The 19,127-nt window shown below is 39.0% G+C and overlaps 2 protein-coding genes across 3 annotated transcripts; one reads left to right on the top strand and one right to left on the bottom strand.

The window, feature by feature from the left end:
• The first annotated feature begins 191 nt into the window (after positions 1–191).
• si:dkey-245n4.2 (uncharacterized) lies at positions 192–5,600 on the top strand. 2 transcript variants are annotated; one of them, XM_051423779.1, is made up of 6 exons: positions 192–340; positions 1,298–1,695; positions 1,886–2,042; positions 2,772–2,891; positions 3,247–3,337; positions 4,096–5,600. In XM_051423779.1, the coding sequence occupies exons 1-6, from the start codon at positions 289–291 to the stop codon at positions 4,292–4,294; spliced, it is 1,017 nt and encodes a 338-aa protein (XP_051279739.1). In that variant the 5' UTR covers positions 192–288; the 3' UTR covers positions 4,295–5,600. The 2 variants fall into 2 exon arrangements, with proteins under 2 accessions (XP_051279739.1, XP_051279738.1); XM_051423778.1 differs by having other exon boundaries at positions 1,883–2,042.
• Positions 5,601–11,402: 5,802 nt separating this feature from the next.
• Positions 11,403–17,603, bottom strand: LOC127376670 (aquaporin-3). Its single transcript, XM_051423784.1, has 6 exons — positions 17,412–17,603; positions 13,731–13,857; positions 13,340–13,477; positions 13,086–13,201; positions 12,751–12,968; positions 11,403–12,632 (listed from the first exon to the last, which is right to left on the bottom strand). The coding sequence occupies exons 1-6, from the start codon at positions 17,517–17,519 to the stop codon at positions 12,431–12,433; spliced, it is 909 nt and encodes a 302-aa protein (XP_051279744.1). The 5' UTR covers positions 17,520–17,603; the 3' UTR covers positions 11,403–12,430.
• Between the last annotated feature and the right edge of the window lie 1,524 nt (positions 17,604–19,127).

Raw genomic sequence — 19,127 nt, 5'->3', positions numbered from 1 at the left:
GGAACCTTTCAAAACAACCAAAGTCACCCTTAAGAAGTTTATATTGCTTTTGATTCCTATACAGTATCAAAGCATTTGAATGGAAATCCACACTTTGGGGGACCATGCATGTCCCTCTTTAAGAGTTACGAGCAGGGATGGGTGCTCCTTTCAGTCCACCCAAGCAATGGATGCATGGCGTTTTGCTCCCGCCCACTTGCACTTGCTCCCGCTGCCTGCTGCTGAGTGCATTCATGCTGTATTGTCACGGGAGACCCCGAACTATCTGTGCCTGTCATCGCCATCGCCATGGGGAAAAGGCTGCCATGTGTCTATTTGCTCGTTTTCCTCATTTTCAAAGGTAGGACAAACAGTAAAAGTTATTTTAGCTAAGTCAGCTAGCAACTGTAACTGTGAACCAATGCACTAATGATCGATTGGTTCCTCGGTGGCTCAACACATCGATTAAAAGCGACTGAAAACGGCCGCTAACGACGTTATTGTAAGTTTTCTCTAATGTTAACGTTAGCTGTCCAAATAGTTGCATAACTGTGCCTCTTATTTTAGGTAGCCGAAGTCTTTCTACGTAAGTTGGTGACATACATTTAGTAAGACTGAGTAAAACATTTGAGTAATAACTAAGCGGTTGGGTTGCTATAAGTTGAGTAAATGATAAGCTTTCTGTATATGTTGTCCTGCATCTTTTACCAGAATAATTTAGCTAGCTGTGAGCTAGCTTAAACTGAAAACACTGAAAAAGTTTTGTATTGTTTTGAGGTAAAGAGAAATTGCTGTTTGCTGTTTCAGATGTATGCCGATTAGAGGAAAGTATCACAAAATACCGACTTTTCAAACTTGTGAAGTCTTGTTTTATGAGACATGTTTGCCCAGAAGCAAAGAAAGGTTAATTTGCCATCCTTTTAATGGAATTTGGCTTGAAGTTCTCCTCTACGGGGACCACTGTATTCATGTCCTCCAGACTCATCCATCCAAGATCATTAGCATATTATGCACACTGTAAAATCACCAACACCAAACCAAATCTCATTGACTTCACAAATGGGATTTTTTTAAGTGAGGTTTTAAGAATATAATATCACTTAAATATTACTGAGTTATATGATAAGTAGCCTAAAGCTATAATCCCCTAGTAATATGTAAATTTGGCCTTAGTTTGAGTAAGAATATGTAACTTAATTACAACTTTACACTCAGCTCTCTCCACATATAGCAACAATGGCTTGACTGAGAGGTTTATAATAGCAAATTAAGATTCAACCTTGCCACATAATGCCTTTTTTTTATGTCCCCTCTACAGAAGCGTCTGGCTTAAAGATTCAGAACAAGCTGCTGGGTAAATGTCTCCAGGTGCATGAAGGTGGAGGGAGAGTGTCTCTGGCTGACTGCAACCCATATTCAGCCCTACAGGAATGGCGTTGGCTCTCAGGAAGCCAGGCTCTCAGCAGCCACCACACAGGGGAGTGTCTGACCGCACCAAGAGAGCAGTACGAAGGTGTCCACCTGCAGCCCTGCATCTTTTGGGCAGAAAGTGACAAGAATGGTGCTGAAGTGGCAGCGGTGGATATAGGTAGAGAGGCAAGCAGCCAGACATGGTCCTGTTCCAAGAAAGGCCACCTCACTTTGATAGGGAGGGGGCTGCACCTTAGTGCCACACAAGAATCCACGTTGGTCTTCCTTTCAAGGGAACACAAGCAGGTATGAACATTTTGGAGAAGGGACAAAAGGTCACATAGCATCTGATTGTACATTAATCAGATGACTTAAAAAGTAATGAAAAACTAGGGAGGAAATGTATATTGTAGAATATTTCTACCTAATAAGAGTAAGTCTATACAATGTCCAACGCTAGCTGGATGTTCGTTTGACTTTTCTTTTTTATTAGCAGGGCAGCAGGTGGCGGACACTTGACAACCAGACACTGTGCAATGGGAGACATAACCAACACCAACACCAACACCAACCTCTCCACCATCTGGGGAAATCCCTGGAACCTGGGATTGTTCCAAGTTCTGTCTCTGATATACACAGACAGGCTGAACCATGTAAGAACCCAAAAGTACAACACTATAGTAGTTTACTGAAAATGCATAACTATGATGAGAAAATCAAAACAGTACACAAATAAGTAAACATGGGATATGGAATTAGTCATTTTTCTTGCATTGAAAAGGTTCCTATTCAGCAGGAGATCCTCAAAGCTTGAATGTTTTAATTTCTTTAAATGCACCAACAAGGAGGCTTTACAGGATATCCTTCTTTCTTTCTGCCCATTCTTTGTGATGCTTTACCTCTGTCAAGAACATTTTAGAAGATTTGTAAGTTGATTTTTACACCATATTGACTAGCACATTGCTTTGGACAATGGTCAGCAATTAATCACTATTAAAATGCAATGTGTAAAAACTGTAGTTTGTTTGGCTAAAACATGCAAATCCACATGTTGTGTTCAATGTGTTCTTTAAAATATTTTTTATGTTTCAAAACAAGTCCATATGCTATATGTGATATCAGTTGCATAGTGTATTCTGCTGTGGCTTGCAGATTAGATTATAGGTTGCCTGGTTTTAGGCCGAGGATCTAATTTAGTTAAGTACAATTTCCTCATCATGAAATGGCACCACTGTGACTTGTTAAGTCATAATGGCAATGCTGATTGAAATGTGTCTTAGACATACATATACAGGCCAATGAAATCAAACCTGTGATGTTAAGTTTTGGTCATCGCTTCTAGTTGACTTGTTCTTGACTTGTGTCATTTTCCTCCACTTCAGCTGAAGGTATAATGGGCGTTGAGGTCACAGAACCATATCCTGTAATAGATGAGCCTCTTTTGTCCATAAGCACCAAATCCCCTGCAGATCCCACCATGGTTTTCTTCAGTATGGACTACGGTAAGCTTGGTTAATTGTTAATCAATAAAAGACTGTATGTCCAATTTTATCTGTGGAAATGTTTGATTCTACAATACTGTATGTATTGACATGAAAGTCATAAGTTTTCCTTATTCAATATAAATATAGTTACTTTTACACCACTAGATGGAGCTGGATGAATGAGAAACAGCAGAATGTATAACGGGTGTTTTGTAATATTTGGAATTTCAATAGACTTCTGTTAGCAGGTTCTGAGTCAAATCAAACTAATGTATTAACAAGAATACCTTAGAAAAAAGGTCAATATAATAAGAGTTGACATGTGGGCTGTGTAAAATGAATGATGTGATGCTTTGTCTGTTTATGTGTATAGGGATGGGCTGGAAGATAACAATGCTGGTACTAAGCTCTTTGGCTCTGGTCCTGGGGACTGTGATCCTTATCCTCAATGTTTATTCCAACAGGTGAGTGCTTAAACACACACCTAACAAACATCAAAGCAGACATTATTATTATACTGTATAGATTGAAGTTGATGAATTAATTATTCTGCCTAGATAACATAAATAAATTATGATTTTGCTTGTATATTAATAATTTATTATTTGATTTGTGCAACCTTTATTTACTTCTCTGGAGTACATTGAGGTGTGAGCCCTCGTTTTCAAAGATGCCGGTATTACATTAGGGAACAATAACAGTGATACAATACAAACAGTATGAACAAAAAATGAAAAATAATTTAAAAAGAGACGAATAAGAACACAAATATCAACATTTATATGGTAAAATAGCCAAAGCGTGACTGGTAAAAGATTATCTAAAGCAAGAGTTTTTTTTGTTTTATGTAATTTTAAATTGGATACATTTCAGTTTTTTGAGTCAATGGGCATTTGACAAAGTTTTTGCCATTTTAGACTAATGAATTAGTCACAACACAAGAACATGAAACAAAACAGAAGACGGACATGGGCAGATTGAAAAGATGTAACAAGTCTACATAATCTGATGTATGCAGCTGACCCGCCTTGTAGACCCAGATGCAGTTACCACAATGAACAAAAATCTATTTAACTCAATTTTAAAAAAAGAACATAGTTGTATTAAGAGACTGCAGTGTATCAGAAAACGTTATTTGAGGAAAAAATATTGAAAAAGCTTAAGTACAAAGCAAAATGTTGTACCCCCACCCACTCTGTCTTTTTCTGTCTTGCTGTGCCAGAAGGAAGAAGGTGGTGTGTGTTCTGAAGTCATACACTCCGAGGCCAGAGGTGAGTGTTCCTGGGTCCCCAGTGCCCAGTGAAAGAGCCCCGCTGACAGAGCATGCCATGCGCCTCCCACACTCCTCCCCCACTTTACAGCGAGGAGAAATCCTGATTGAGTGGAAGGATGGCACTGTTACTCCACTGTACGAGGCCTGAGGGGTGCACTGCTTGTGTAGGTTTGGACATGGGTGTGTTTGTGCAAGCACACATGGTTTCTTGTTCAAGGTTATGCATGTAATCTCCTGAGGTTCTCTGTTGTTTCAGACTGTTTTCATCAAAAAGGATACTAAGCAACCTGTCGATGGTGTAGTCTAGACTTTTTCATAAAATGGAAAAGTTCATGGATGATTCTCTGAGGCTTAGCTGCTACAGGATAAAGGTTGTTGTGAAAACTACTAGAATAGAAAAAGCTGAGTATGACCTGGAGTGTAAGTCTGAAAACAGACCTGACCTCTGGTGTTGGAGATTTGAGGGATTGCTTGTTGGCTGAAAGGATTGTAAAATTAATGTTTAAGCATTCAGACATTGTTTGAAGACTTACTATAAGTACCATTTCAACGCTCAACAAAGCAACCAATAAGTTGGATAAACACTTAGGAAACTAACTTTTGTTTGCCTACGCCTAGAACTTCTTCTGCCTTGATCTTTGATACTGATGTCCCATATTTGAAGAGAGATTTCAAGAATTTGAAAGCTCTGTAGCCAATTTTGGATACTGTGTTGATTCGTCATTAACATTAGGTCTAACATCGTTGGACACACCCTGGCTCCTGAAACTCACACCCTTAATAATAGGATTAATAGACTATTTTAGGAAAATACACTTACCGTTGTGTTGCAAGAAAGGCTGCTTGTTTAACAAGATTCAGTATCATTTAGCGTGTACTCCATATCGATATAGAGTAGTTAAGATGTTTCAGAAGAAAATATGAATCTAGTTTACTTGGAAATGTCAATTGTCTAGAACAGTATATTTTAGTATTGTTCATTTTATTTGATACTGACTTGATTACATGAACATTTATTCATTGAAATTGATAACAGAGTATGTTTATAACATTGACTTTAACAACCTTTGACAAACAGTTTACAAAATGATCTCCACTTAAAAGACCACTTACTTACTTTTCCAAGGCCTTTCAATCACACCACACAGTCTTCATTGGCAGATTAAATGAGATGAGAAGAGAACTGAGGAACTGTAGGTGAAGATGTGAATGTTCCATTATATTGAGCATTTTTTGGACTTCTCATCCACAAAAGTTCACTGTGAAGATCTTACGATATGGTTGAAAGCCCCAGAACCAGCTCAAGTGGAGATTGTTTTGTCAGCTGTCATTGGCTTTTTGCATTTGTATGTGGTGACCAAACAGACCCAACAAAGTTGTGGTAAATGTATAAATGTGTTTTTAACTAAAAAAACAACAATGATGCACTTGCTAATAAAATGGGATATATACAATTGATTGGTCCTGTTTGTATGTCTGCATGGTGACATAGTGTATTATGTAAAGTGTTTATTGTACATCAGCAAACCCCTCCCATAGTTTAATATCATCCTGAGTGAGGGGCGAAGGGGAGTGATTGCTGACAAAAGCACCATTTAAAGTACTTCAGACAATTTGTCAGGATGCAGTAATCACAGATATGTTAAGGTGAGGATGATGGTGATGATGAAGGTTCTAGAGAACATGGCATTGCCCTGTGGCAAGGAAACTTCTCAGCAGGAGGAGTCTGTTTACAACAAAAAAACCAAAGGCTGTTTTCAGTGGTTTTTTTGGGAGAGGCCTGTGTTGTTGGGCAAAACACTGCCGCAAGGAAAGGACATACTCTTACCTATATATACAACGTGTGCTTTGTCAAACGTTCATTTGCAACCAGTACTTTTGCCTCTTTTTATATGCGCTTTTAATGAATATTTGGGATTTTTTTCAAGAGAAAGTAACACCAAAGCTAGAGCTGACACCCTGTTGCCCCTGCTGGTAGTGTTTATACTAATGAGAGGGCGCAAAGTTTAACAAACAACACACAGCACCCTGAAAATGACATGGCATCCCACACCCTTCCAAACCACATCCGCATGCCTGATGAGAAAAATACAGGTTATTTTCATTCTTTCATTTTTTTTTTCTTTTTTGGCAAAGGAATCATTTAGCCTCCACATCATTTGTTTAATATTTTTCTTTGATTGGCCTTGAACCTGTGTGTAACTGTATACCAGTTTTACTTTTTACTAAATGTTTGTTATAGAGCGGCCACACAGTCTTTTTTTGTGATGCTTTGGCTTTGTGCTCCACTGGGTTTGAAATAAAACAAAGCCTATGGGGGTAAATGCTGCCTTTTTGCCGCTGTACTATAATTTGAGGCTGTTTACGTACACATTATGCGAATAGTGTAGCAATCGTAACCCTATCGTTGTCCTCCCGCACTGCACTACACAGTCACCGTGCACGTGCGCACCCTCACACACCCTTTAAGCTGAAAGTCAGTGCTTTGACCAGTTATCATCAATTTTTTGGAGTACTGAGCCAACACAACAGGAAATGTGTCACTGTCCAAACACTAACAAGATGCACCGTATGTGCACAGACGTGTCTTCGTGGAGGTGAGGCAGAAGAGGGTGGGAGCGACATCGCTATGAATAGGAGGTGTGTAACAGAGGACTGACTCAGCCTTCTTGAATCCTGGCAGATCATAAATCCATTTTCACAGTCTTATTACCAGATTCTCCAGATCAGTCAATTTGCACATTTCAAAGCAGTAGAGACAGATAAAAAAAACTAGTACCATAAAATACTAATTATATACTAATACTAATTTAAAAAAATGTCAATGGGAACAAATAACATCAATTTTAAGACTTGAAAATGCAGATTGCAATCCCAAACAAATCCCTGTCTTTTTTGTTTTGGGAGAAGAGCACAATTGTCAGTATATAGTTTTGTTGGGAGAACAGTAGTTTCTCAGAGACACTGAACCACAGTTATATCCTGCTCATCCCTGAGCTTCGCAGATATACCACATGAGACAGTTACCAGATGAAGCAGAACTCATGAGACTGCCTTGACCCTCAAATGACCTTTCAGATAAGTAAGATTGTGTTTTCTATATAAATACCAATCATCCCGCCAGGGAAAATCCCTTTGCATTGTGAAGAGGTGGGGACGACATTTCTGAATGAGACTCGGACGAAAGGGAGAAGACGAGAGGGAAGGAACAGGAGCAACAATAAACAGATGTGTTCTAAGGACCCTAGATTTATGAGCAGCCTCCATTTCCTTCTCAGCAAGGCACAGTGGCCACTGTTGAATTTAATTCCAGAAAGACACATGCTAACACATTGTGAGCATGTGTTATATCTGTCTTCATCGCAGTCATCGATTGACACTCACAAGATAAATGAAATGAAATCTGTATTTAAAGCAGCACTGTTTTCATTGTAGATGTCACAATATTTGCATTTTTTTTTAAATTCTGTGCAGCCATTATACGTTGCAACATAAACATTTCTGTTGCAGACGTAGTCAGGAATATTAGTAAATTTAGCCAATGCTCTGACACACACTTAACCCAGAAGCCATGGTTGCTGCACTTCTTTTCCTGGCTGAAAATGGTATTTAGCTGTGAAAAAGCTTATTTTAGTAGTTTTGAATGCATGCATTTTTAGATGGAGATTGCATACCTCCTTTCCACATATGGAAGAATGAAATGCAATTACATTTTGCAGGATTGCTTGGAGTTGAGATATGCCTGTCCTATCTTGCTTTGGCTGCTATTACACGTTGCATCCATGCATGATTTCAAAACTATCAAATAATTGTTACTAAATTTGAGAAAGACTGGATTAAAGCTGATGGTAGGTAAGGTGAAAAAGTACTTTGGATAAATAATTGTTGGGCCAAAGAATCCAGGAAAATTGTTCTGCATTGTACGGTTCAGAAGTTACAAGCAGAAATGTCATGATTTGGGGGGTTCATTCACCACCACAAGTTAGTGTAAATGGTTAGGAATCACCTCAAAGTTGTCGATGTAGCTGTTGCCTATTTGGATTCACTGCAGCTTCAGAGTAGATACTGCTGTATCACACATGGTCTGCACATGGTACTAACCCTTCCCTCAGGTGTTTTATAGTATGTATAACAAAGCCATTAGTGTTGCAGTCGGAACCAGACATACCATACAGCTGTGTGAGATACATTTTATTGCTCTGTAAAACGTTGGGTGAAAGTTGTTTGAACTTAACAGGGTAATTCACCTCTTAATACAGAATCTTTCTTTCTTTCTTTCTTTGCAATATAAGGGTGAAGAATGCCCAGTATGCCCCAGATATTTATGAGATCATGTTGTTTTTCCTGTCAAAATTGGTTATACAATGCTGAAATCTAGCCAGGTGCAAATTCTTTGATGAGACTCTGGCATGAACAACATGGCTTAGGGGATATAATGGAAATTTTACAGGTGTACTCAGTACCAGATCCTGTGAGAAGGAAATTCATGTGAGGTGTTATATTGAGGGTATAATACAGTTCTAGCAAGAAAACCGTTCTGTTTTGGGAAGGAGTATTTTTTTACACCAAGCTTTTGTGGGATCCAGGTATGCTTCTTACTTCAAGATGTAATGTTAGAAGCTTTTATACTTTGCCTCTGTGATTAATATGAGCTTTCACGTGTTTGTTTTTCCTGTAAAGCTGTGGACCTGCTGAAACAAGCAGCATTATCTTTTGTGTTCTAGTTACACATGGTTTTTACCACATTGGATTTGATATATTTGGATTTATCCACTTTTAAGATCTATGCAGTAGAAATAGTCAGTATTCGCACAGGCCAGTTTATGCAGTTAGATAAAGTTCAATAAATGTGGCAAAGACTAGCTGCTACAATTGGTGCCAAGTGAATCCTACGGACTTGAAAATACAAAAATACAAAGCGCAAAAAATTTGCTGAAACAATATCTTACAGAGCCATAATACATCAAACCTGATCTAATGTTAGAATTCCATTGGAGCCTCAGGCAGCATACAGTACCTAGCAAAGGCAGCTCAAAATAGAAAACATATGTCCACAGCCATAAGGTTGGTGAGTGCTGCTTGGATCAGCTCTTTAAAGAACTATACTAACGGTTTGGCACGTTTTAGTCCATTGACTGCAGATTGTATATACCTTACATTAATACAAACAACCTTACAAAGCATATCTAATTTTTTTTTGGAAGAATTTCCTTAAATCCAGGGAACCTTTAGGTCTTATTTATTTCATTACGATGGTTGACTTGAAAGTTTTATTTCATGAGGAGACGCTGTTTTGAATACTCTTGCTGCTGGTGTGTTCAAAGATGCTCCAACATGCTGACACGTATGACCTGGCTTTGATTTTCTGATAGCTTACATCATCATGAATGTAATGCTGCTCCGCTGCTGGCTTTCAAATGTTAAAGGAATAAATTGACACGTGGGGAAATGTGCTGTTTACTGTGTCGCTACAATTTGCATGAGATTCATACAACTTATTTCTGTGCATCATGGAGCGAGAGTCAGCATGCATATAGCTTAGCTTAGCATTAAGACTGGAAGGGGGGGAAGGAGTTTACTGACTTTATTCAAAGTTTAAAACTAAACCTACCAATACCTCAACAACAAAATCGCTATAGCATGAATTTCCCCTGTGAACAAATTTGTTTAACTGCGACCTTTGTTTATGCCACAGATTGAAAGACAACTACAAAATCTTTTGAAACATACCCCTGAATCCAGCAGTAAGATTAATCCAAAATCATCACATGCTGACAGGGACCATTTTACTGCACTGTGCTTTTACTTGGCTAAGAATACTTACATACTTTTACTTCAATAAGGCTTTTACAGCAGGACTTTCAGTTGCAGTGGAGTGTTTTCACAGTGTGCTATTGATCTTTTTATTAAGTAAAGAATTTGCATACTTCTTCCACCACTGAATAAACCTGTCTGTTTTGACAACAATGCTGTGTGAGTGTTTTGCAGGTACTCCAGCCTTTAATCTCTGCCACACATGCAAGGTGACCTGCTAAGACCTGTTGGAAGTAATTGTACTGAACTGCTGATTCATATTGTCCTGCCAGAATCTAAAGTCTGCCACACATTTTCCCTTTCTGTGATGCTCATGAAATGCTCTGTGCGAAAACTCAACATCGAGTGTCATATTAAGCTGGATAAAGAGCAAGTATGTTTTCATGTCTTCATATTTTGTTAATAAATGGTATATGGTAAGTAGGCAAGAGTTTCTATCAAAGTGAACCCTTGGCATGGCGGTCCAGAGCTGATTTGATTTATGCACTGAAGGACGGTGGCCCAGTTCTGGTCTGTGGATACTGAGGTATGCTTGGAAATAAAGTGTAGCCTTGAAAGAGCAGTGTAGAATACTGCTGTGCACTGCATAATGATGGAGCAAGTCTCCTTTTGGGAACATAAAATCATTATTAAAGAGCACAGCTGAGTGAATGTAGAGATCACTGTGTAGTCTTGTTTCCTGCTTGGCTCTTAAGTTCAGTCACTGGTGGTACTCTTAACTGTCAAGAATCATAAAAACAGATTCTTGAGTATTTTCTGAAGCTGTTTCCAGAAATATTTGATCTCTTTTCTGTAGGGATGCATTTATCATCCGAACATTGGTATTGGCCGACATTTGATTGATAGCGGCCTATTGGCAAGTGAGATAGTGCTCACCAATGTCAGTGGCCAAAGTTTATCTGTTGTTTCGCATTGCCCTGGTTACATGGTTGCTTGAACACCAAAATTGTTATTTTAAACATCAGTATCAATATCAGCCCAGAATATCACAATCTGACCTTGATATGATCTGGAATTTATATTATATGTATATATATATATATATATATATGTTGTGTTATGTGGTCTGGTATGTGTATTTTTTTTCTCCATAACTTAATGTTCAATAATTGCTCAAAGTTCCTACATTATTTATTTTTCTATTTTCTAGTAACTCATGTAAATTGACTCTGGATATGTTATGGATTATGTTACTTTTTTTTTAAAGTAATGGAATTACCACACATCTTGCTTATCCGACCCCATCTGACCCAATGTTGTCCTACAACGAGCAGCCTTCAACAGCTTTGAACACTTGCTTTCAGAGAGGTGTAACTCACTAGTACGTCCAATTGTGTTCTGCTGTATAGAATACAATTCAACCGCCCCACCCCTCCCTTGGAGAAATGAGAAGCATTTGTGGCAAACAAGAATGAACAAGAGGGTAACATAATCCACATTCATGCAATGATAAAAAACAGAACTTTATGGTCTCAGTACAAAAGTGTTTCCCCTCAACCTACATACAAACACATCAACAAGCATACATGAACATAACAATTTTAAGACAGATTAACAGTTTAATGTGGTGCTGTACATAGAAGGAGATAACTGTCATTCGTTAACACACATTTAATATTTTCAAGCATGATCCGATTTAGTTCATACAAAGGCCAAATGATCAAATTTGCTAGCTGGTATCACAACAATTGTCTACTTGTTTAAGAATATATGGTTAGGACTTTTAAAGGGCAAAGAGTGTATATAAAAAGACAGCCGCTTTAATATAGCTGCTTTCAGATGGCAGTGGTAAAGTGAAGAATGTTGTGGGAAGGATTTAGCTTTACCACTACTTGTCAGCTCCCAACAACAGAGTTGACTTTGATGTTGTCTACGTAGATAGCATCATTCACATACTGTACTTAAAATGTACAACATTCTTCCCAAGAAGATGCTATCTGACAGATTTTTTCTGGTCTTTTAGGTTTGAAGTTTGACATTTTTTATTTCTCAATTTCCTGACAATTTCCCTGAAATATTTACAGTGAAAAGTTCTGGACTGACAAAATGCACAGGACATAGTTAAGAAAGAGATACATTCATCTCAATATATCTACTGTATATAATTCTGTAAAACTATATATAAAACTACATTAGTAAAAAGGATACAATACTGTTCAAACTGGAGTGTTACAGACACTAAGATCCAAATGTTTGTCATTTTCATTAAAAGAATTAATGTAATTCTGTGTTTTGAAGTTGTGTTTCTCCCCTCTACACTTATACACAATCGTTGCTCTACAATATAATACAATCACATAATAATGGAAAGAGAGTTTTCACAAACATGCAGCTATCTTGGGAGATATCCCAACAGCTGTAAGGATGGTTTGGAAAAAACAGTTGTGGCTGGAAGGAAAAACGCTAGTGTGTGTCAGTATTTACAGAATGTGCATGTGTTCGAGGGTGCAGCTGAATGTCTGTAACACACTCAGTGCATTTCTTTGGTATCTTCTTTGGAGTTGTCGTTGCTGGAGACATTGGTGAGTCGGACATTCTCCTGGTCTCTGCTCTTTTTGTCACGTACTTCTCCCTCCACATGGAAACCAACCATTAACTGGTAGATCATCACACCGATGATGGTGCCAAGGAATGGGACACAAACTGGCACCAGGAACCAGCCATTTCTAACCCTGAGGGGTGACCAAAAAAAGAGTTAATTATACAATTATACAAAATTTGTATTATTAAGGAGAGATCACATAGAGATGAACAATTAATTAGGAAAATACTTTAAATCTGTGCACTTACGTGAAAACATCGCTGCCCCACCCAGCCAAAGCTGTGAAAATACGTGGTCCAAGGTCTCTTGCAGGATTCACAGCATAGCCAGAGTTAAAGCCCATAGACAATCCAATCACCAGAACCACAAAGCCCACAGTGAAGGCCTCGAGCCCTTGGGGGATGGGGTTGTTGTATGGATCCACAATAGCTAGAATACAAACTATCAGTGCTGCTGTGCCAATTATCTGTGTTGGAGAGAAGTACATATAAGAAGTCATAAGTCAAAGTGTTACACCTGAGTTGTACCATCTGTATTTCTAAATTGAGTGTATGATAGCTGTTTTCCACATTTCAAAAAGTACCTGATCAAAGAAGCCATTGACAAGGGTGAGATGTTTTCCAGGGTAGGTAGCAAAGATGCCAGCTGTGGCATTAGGTCCAGTCACATTGAAACATCCAGGGTGGTCCCACAGGGCATCTAAAGTGATTCAACAACACAGATTATAGCATTAAAAATTGTTTTTATTAGACTGGTTGCTTAAATAATGCACTTCATATATGGTTGTAACAACATAATTTCTTTAAATTTGGCTCCACATTTAGGATCATCCCTTACCGTAGTACATGCCAAAAATGATTGCAGCACCAAAAAAAGCACCGATTGTCTGAAAGAGGAAGTACATGGGGAACTTTCTCCAGCGCTCTCTTCCAAGCAGACACAGTGCAAAGGTCACTGCAGGGTTCAAATGGCCACCTGCGAATACCATGGTAACAGTATGTCAGTACATATTATAGACCATGAATGAACAAATCATGCAACAACATTGCCTAGATACATACTCAAACTCGTAATTATCAATACAAGGTGCAAGGCGTGTCAACTGAGTTGAATTTGTTGGGAAATATAACGCACAGAAAATGTTTACTCTCATGCATCCATCATAAGACTAAACGAGTCACTCAAAGATTTAATACCAATGTAATTTTCAATAAAAGACTTTGTGTACCTGATACCTGGCCACAGACCAGGATGCCTAAGGTGGCAGCGAAGCCGAAGGCAAAGTTGACCGTTAGGAACATGCCATGGGAACCACCGCTCAACACTAGCTGGGCCACAGCACCGCAGCCAAACATCTGTAGACAGAATAGAAAAGCAAGGTTACACTGGGTTCCAATAATATATATACACATATCATGCAAAAAATTAGATGTGCACCTGGCACATCGGGGCTTTAGAATGCCCCAGTAGGGCAACGTTTTGTGCACCACACACCAACCACATGCAGTATCTCATGAATGCTGAATGAATGCTGTACATTTGGTGCTTTGTCAGCCGTTCAAGGTCAAGCCAAGGGGGGAAATGAGGCAATATGATCATAATCAGTGAAACCAGTAAAACAAAGATCCATTAAATGAGCTCTACTCAGAATTAAATGAGCTCTATTGTGTTCATAATGGCACACAGGAGTACAGTATACCGTATGTACAGAGAGGTCACTGTGTTGACCTTGACTGGGGCGAACGGTTGCTGCTAACTGCTCAGCTGATTTATCTGGGACGGGAAAGAACCGAAGTTTGGTTTCCACTTTGAATGAGGGGAAAGACGTAACTGATGCTGTCACAAGAATGTGTCAACAGCATGTGTCGTCTTTCGATGTAGCAGCCGTCCTGCCAAGCAGGTGCCATACTGTTTATTCTGCATGTAATGTGTGTTTGTGTGTGTGTATATCCCCATGTCCTCTTTGTATGTGTTGGGAAAAAGAAATATGTGTGGTCCATGCTTAGGCTGCTGCTCTCTAAACCCCCCTGATGAGGATGCTTTTCAGTCTGACCACAGGACTCAGATGTTGAGGTTAGCTCGAGGGAACCACACTCAGAGGGACTGGCGCCTGAGGGGAGTTCATCATCGCTGGGCTCAGTCTAAACTCTTTTCCACCCCTGGTGAGGCCAGCCATTACTGGAAAAATACTACATAAATCAGCCCAACGTTAGAATTGTGCTTAGCTGTTTTGTTTTCTGTCTCCCTGATGTTATACATGTTGGGCTCATGTGATGTGACAATAGAAAATACAAAAACTCTTTGCACTTCACAGGGTTTTTCTTAATGTCAGAGGCATCAGATTGCAAATGATTGGCCATTAGTTTGCGAGTGCCAACTTCCCTACTTAGATCGCGTTACCCCAGAAAAGGTCTCATTTAAATCCCACACTCAATTCTGGAAATAATATTATTATTATTATTATAAAGAGAGTATTATTCCTAACTCTGAAATGGTCCTATTCACCAGTGACTGTGTGTTCACTCTGTTGAAGAATTCCAGCACCTTGCTTTGTTGCTGTCATACTGTTGTAGTTAGTTAACAGCACCCCGCCACTTCCTCAGCCAACATTCAAGTGGCTGATTCAGCTGGTCATGCATCCATGCAGCTACTCCCAGCTTTTAACACAGTCGGGGAGCTTATTAAAAAAAAACCCCACAGCAGTCGGCCTACTGAAACACACATTTGACAATTGTTTAGGAGCTGAAGGCAAAGAATCTGCTGGCCTGGAACCAGTCTCTAAGTCATTACCTGTGTGATCTTTTCAAATTCAGTATGAAAGAGCCTCAGAAGCCCCCCCCCCGCGGCTACTCTCCAGGTCAAAGCAGTGGTTTGAAGCGGAAAATGCAGTACACATTTTGAGAGTGCAATGAGGGGTTAATAAAACAGTTACTGTGGGATGGCCAAAGACATGATCTGTCTATAGGTGCCTTTCAAGGACATATTTTCTAAGCCCCTTTAGGGGTTGTGACTGCCATGCTGAGACAAATCCGCTACACTGACATCAGCCTGTGGCCAAAAAGTAAATCAATATGTGTAGATGTCTGAATGCATAAATATCCTGTTTTAACAACTTGTCAGGAGCTAGTGACACAATGCCAAGAATGACAAAATCAACAACACACACACACACACACACACACACACACACACACACACACACACACACACACACACAGATACACACAGACACACCCTTGCACAGTTTACCTATCTCTCCAAGTCGTTCTACAATATTAACTGATTACTAATGAGCAGTTTGCTTCGTTTGTCACTCTAGTAGAAACTTGTATTGGCAGGCTTACGTATTGAGAGAGAAGGTGGTAAACAAAAACACAGACAGAGTGGGAGAAAGACTTCTGTAATCTCCGATAGAGGAAGTAAAATTATGTTATGTCTGTAATGTGCTAACTATTGTTCTGCCACTGACCCTCCCAGTGCTGCCATCGACATGTGTCACCTATTGATCACCTGTACCACACCTTTCTGTACCATCAGCAGTCACAATACATGCTTAATTGTCTGACTAACAGCAACTATAAAGTATTTTCAGTCGTTGGCTTCTTGCATAAGTAGTTTTCCACTGCATATCTGTGTTTATACAGTTTTCTTATTCATACTTAATATCTGAGCTACTTGAAATTCTGTCTAAGCTCATGCAAATGGCTCCGCTGGAGGGAAATACAATACTAATTTTAAATTTTTCCTCCCATGGACTTGGATTATGTATGAGAATAAAATGCTCTCTTTAGTTTAAGGCAACATGCTTCTACGCCTTCATAACTGGCTTTGTTAATCGCTGAGGATTAATTAGACGAGACACTAAACTCAGCACAGCCGCACTGTAAATGTTAAACCATTAAAGGAGCCTTTAGGTTGCCCACTAAGCTGGTTGTTGTAGTAGTATTTAAAGTATTAACTGTAAAACGTGTTACCCTATTTGCCAATCTTCTGCCAAGAGTGGGATGAGAAATAATACTTCTTAATGAACAGTAGCCTATTACAGGTGTGTGTTTGTCAGTGTGAATAGCCCAGAGTCTCAGTAAAGTGAACTCTCTTTCTTCTCCCGAACAAAGTTCTGTTGTTCATTTCATTCAGAAACAGGATCATCAAGGAAACATCAAAGTGGCTAATGTAAGTAGTTACAATTGAAGTTTAATCCCCTTTGATACTGAGTTATTATTTGGCATTGACATGTTCTTCTTCACACACCTAACCCAGTGTAAAGTGATAATAGGATGTCATGAGGTTTTGTGGCTCCGGGATCCTAGATCCCAGCTCCAAGCAAATATTGCAGTGTAATCATTAATATGGTTTTGTACACAGTGCATGCACAACCTGTTACGTACCTGTTTGTTCTGAACTCAATTTGCAATACAAAGAGTGTCATTTTACTCGCTTTGAAGTCTGTGTATGACTTACAAATTACACTGCTACTAATGAACTGCTAATCATTCATCACCCTTCAAACAGGGCCAATACAAAAATGATAGAATACAAATGCTGTCATATTGAGAGTAATTGATTATATTGCAACATCAAAAGAAAATAGAAAAAATGAATAGTGAGGGTACTTAGAGAAAAGAAAACACTGTGAGAGGGGACAGAGGTCAGCTGTTATTATCAACATACGGCATATTTCAGAGTATGAACGTTGTAATGTTTTCATTTAAAGCATAGCAGATATTTTGGTTTTAAACATCTGTTTCAGCATGAGATGGTGCAATTTAAGTTCCATTCATACACACACTTACACACTTACACACTTACACACACACATACACACACACACACACACACACACACACACACACACACACACACACACACACACACACACACACACACACACACACACACAGACACTTACCACAAGGATGAGGGTGCCAAGACACTCTGCCAGGGCCTGACGAAGCAGCAGGTGACGGATCTGGAAGAACCGGGACAGTTTGTCCAGATACACCTTATGTCTGCCCATGTTTTCTTGCTAGAGGCTGATGAGACTGTGAGAAGACAGGCACAGTGGGTAGCTTTCCTGAGTGGCTGTGAAGCTGGGCGGACCAGGTCCCTCTTATAGAGCTAAGATGGGCTTGGACTGGGCTGGTGCCAAGCCTGAAGCTCGGTCCCACCCTCTGTACCACGCCTCCCTGCTTTTCACGGTGTGATTCATGCTCTGGTTTTCTTACTGGTCCTCCCTCTTCCCCTTGATCGCTCTCTCTTACACACACTTTATATTGCTATACATGTGAGCTCTTTCACTGACCTCATTACTTACCTGCAATCTGATACTTCAGCCTCCTCAACACATATCCACCATCCATAACTACAGCTTACCCACATATGATTCATTTATCAAATTTTTTCAGATTTTTAGGATTTTATAATTAATTATCTAATTAATTTTATATTGTATCTTCAAGTTTGAATTTAGAAATATGTTTAAAGGATATTATAGTAGTTTCTTAATTGTGTGATTTAGGAACAGGCCTTGAGACCATGCAGCTACCTATATCTTCCTCAGAATTAAATTAAGAAAAGATTGAAGATTTCTCAATATATACAATATACACATGACCCACTTCAAAGGCCACTTTAAAATAAGTATTTCTCTGTATTTGGAGATTTAAATGCATCTTGTCTTTTTTTTTGACTATCGTAATACAGACTTACAGTGTAACCTCATTATTGCCTGACCTGATCTTAATCTTAAACCTGTTTTCATAAGCGTGCATTCAGCCCCTTCCTTAGATTACACCAATTAACTGTATATGGAAAAACATACCTAATGGATAGAAAGGAGAAGCACCCACACTCTAATATCCCTCACTTAATTTTTAAAATGAACATAATCCTAAATCTAAACCAAATATCCTGTTTTAAATGACCCCCATTGAAAAATGCCAAATGTCTCCAATTTGGATGTCCCCCATCCTGTTCAAGGCATTTTGCTCCTCATGAGAATATAAATAAAACAGACATAAATGTAATGCATATCTGTTTGCAGCCCTTACAGGTTCATTCCCACCCGTTCACACACATCTTTCTCTTTTCACTTTCTGTCCCTCATCTCGTTTTCTCTGACCTGTTCTTTTGTCCCTGTTCTGAAACTTCATCACCACATATTATACAGTCTTTGTCTGGTTTCAATAGAGGTGTGAGAACATTTCCAGCCATGCCTCTATCAGTAGGAATCAGTGTACCATTTCTTTACTCTGTTTTGATGTCTTTTGTTCTGTTTGGACTATGCCTGTTTTGTTGTGACAGTGGAGTACATTATCAACTTGGATCACCGTAACATTAAACTACAAAACTATTTTGCACACAAATACCTGTATAGATTATTTGCTGTAGAGAACTTAAACCTGCAGTGCAGATTTTAAGTATCACTGCAATAAACAAATAGCTTAATCAGAATAAATGTATCCCTTTTGTGAAAATATTCTACTTCACTGCCATGCAGAATGTATCTCAATGAGAGCATGGGAAAAACAATGGTTCAGCATATGATAGATATGTGACTTGTTTCGTCACTGAAGGCCCCTGAGGCAATCTGAGTCATGTCAGTCGCAGTACCGTCGTCATACCT

This window comes from Dicentrarchus labrax, unplaced genomic scaffold (genome assembly GCF_905237075.1).
Source record: "Dicentrarchus labrax unplaced genomic scaffold, dlabrax2021, whole genome shotgun sequence".
NCBI classification, from domain to species: domain Eukaryota; kingdom Metazoa; phylum Chordata; class Actinopteri; family Moronidae; genus Dicentrarchus; species Dicentrarchus labrax.
This window is presented reverse-complemented; position numbering and strand designations above follow the sequence as displayed.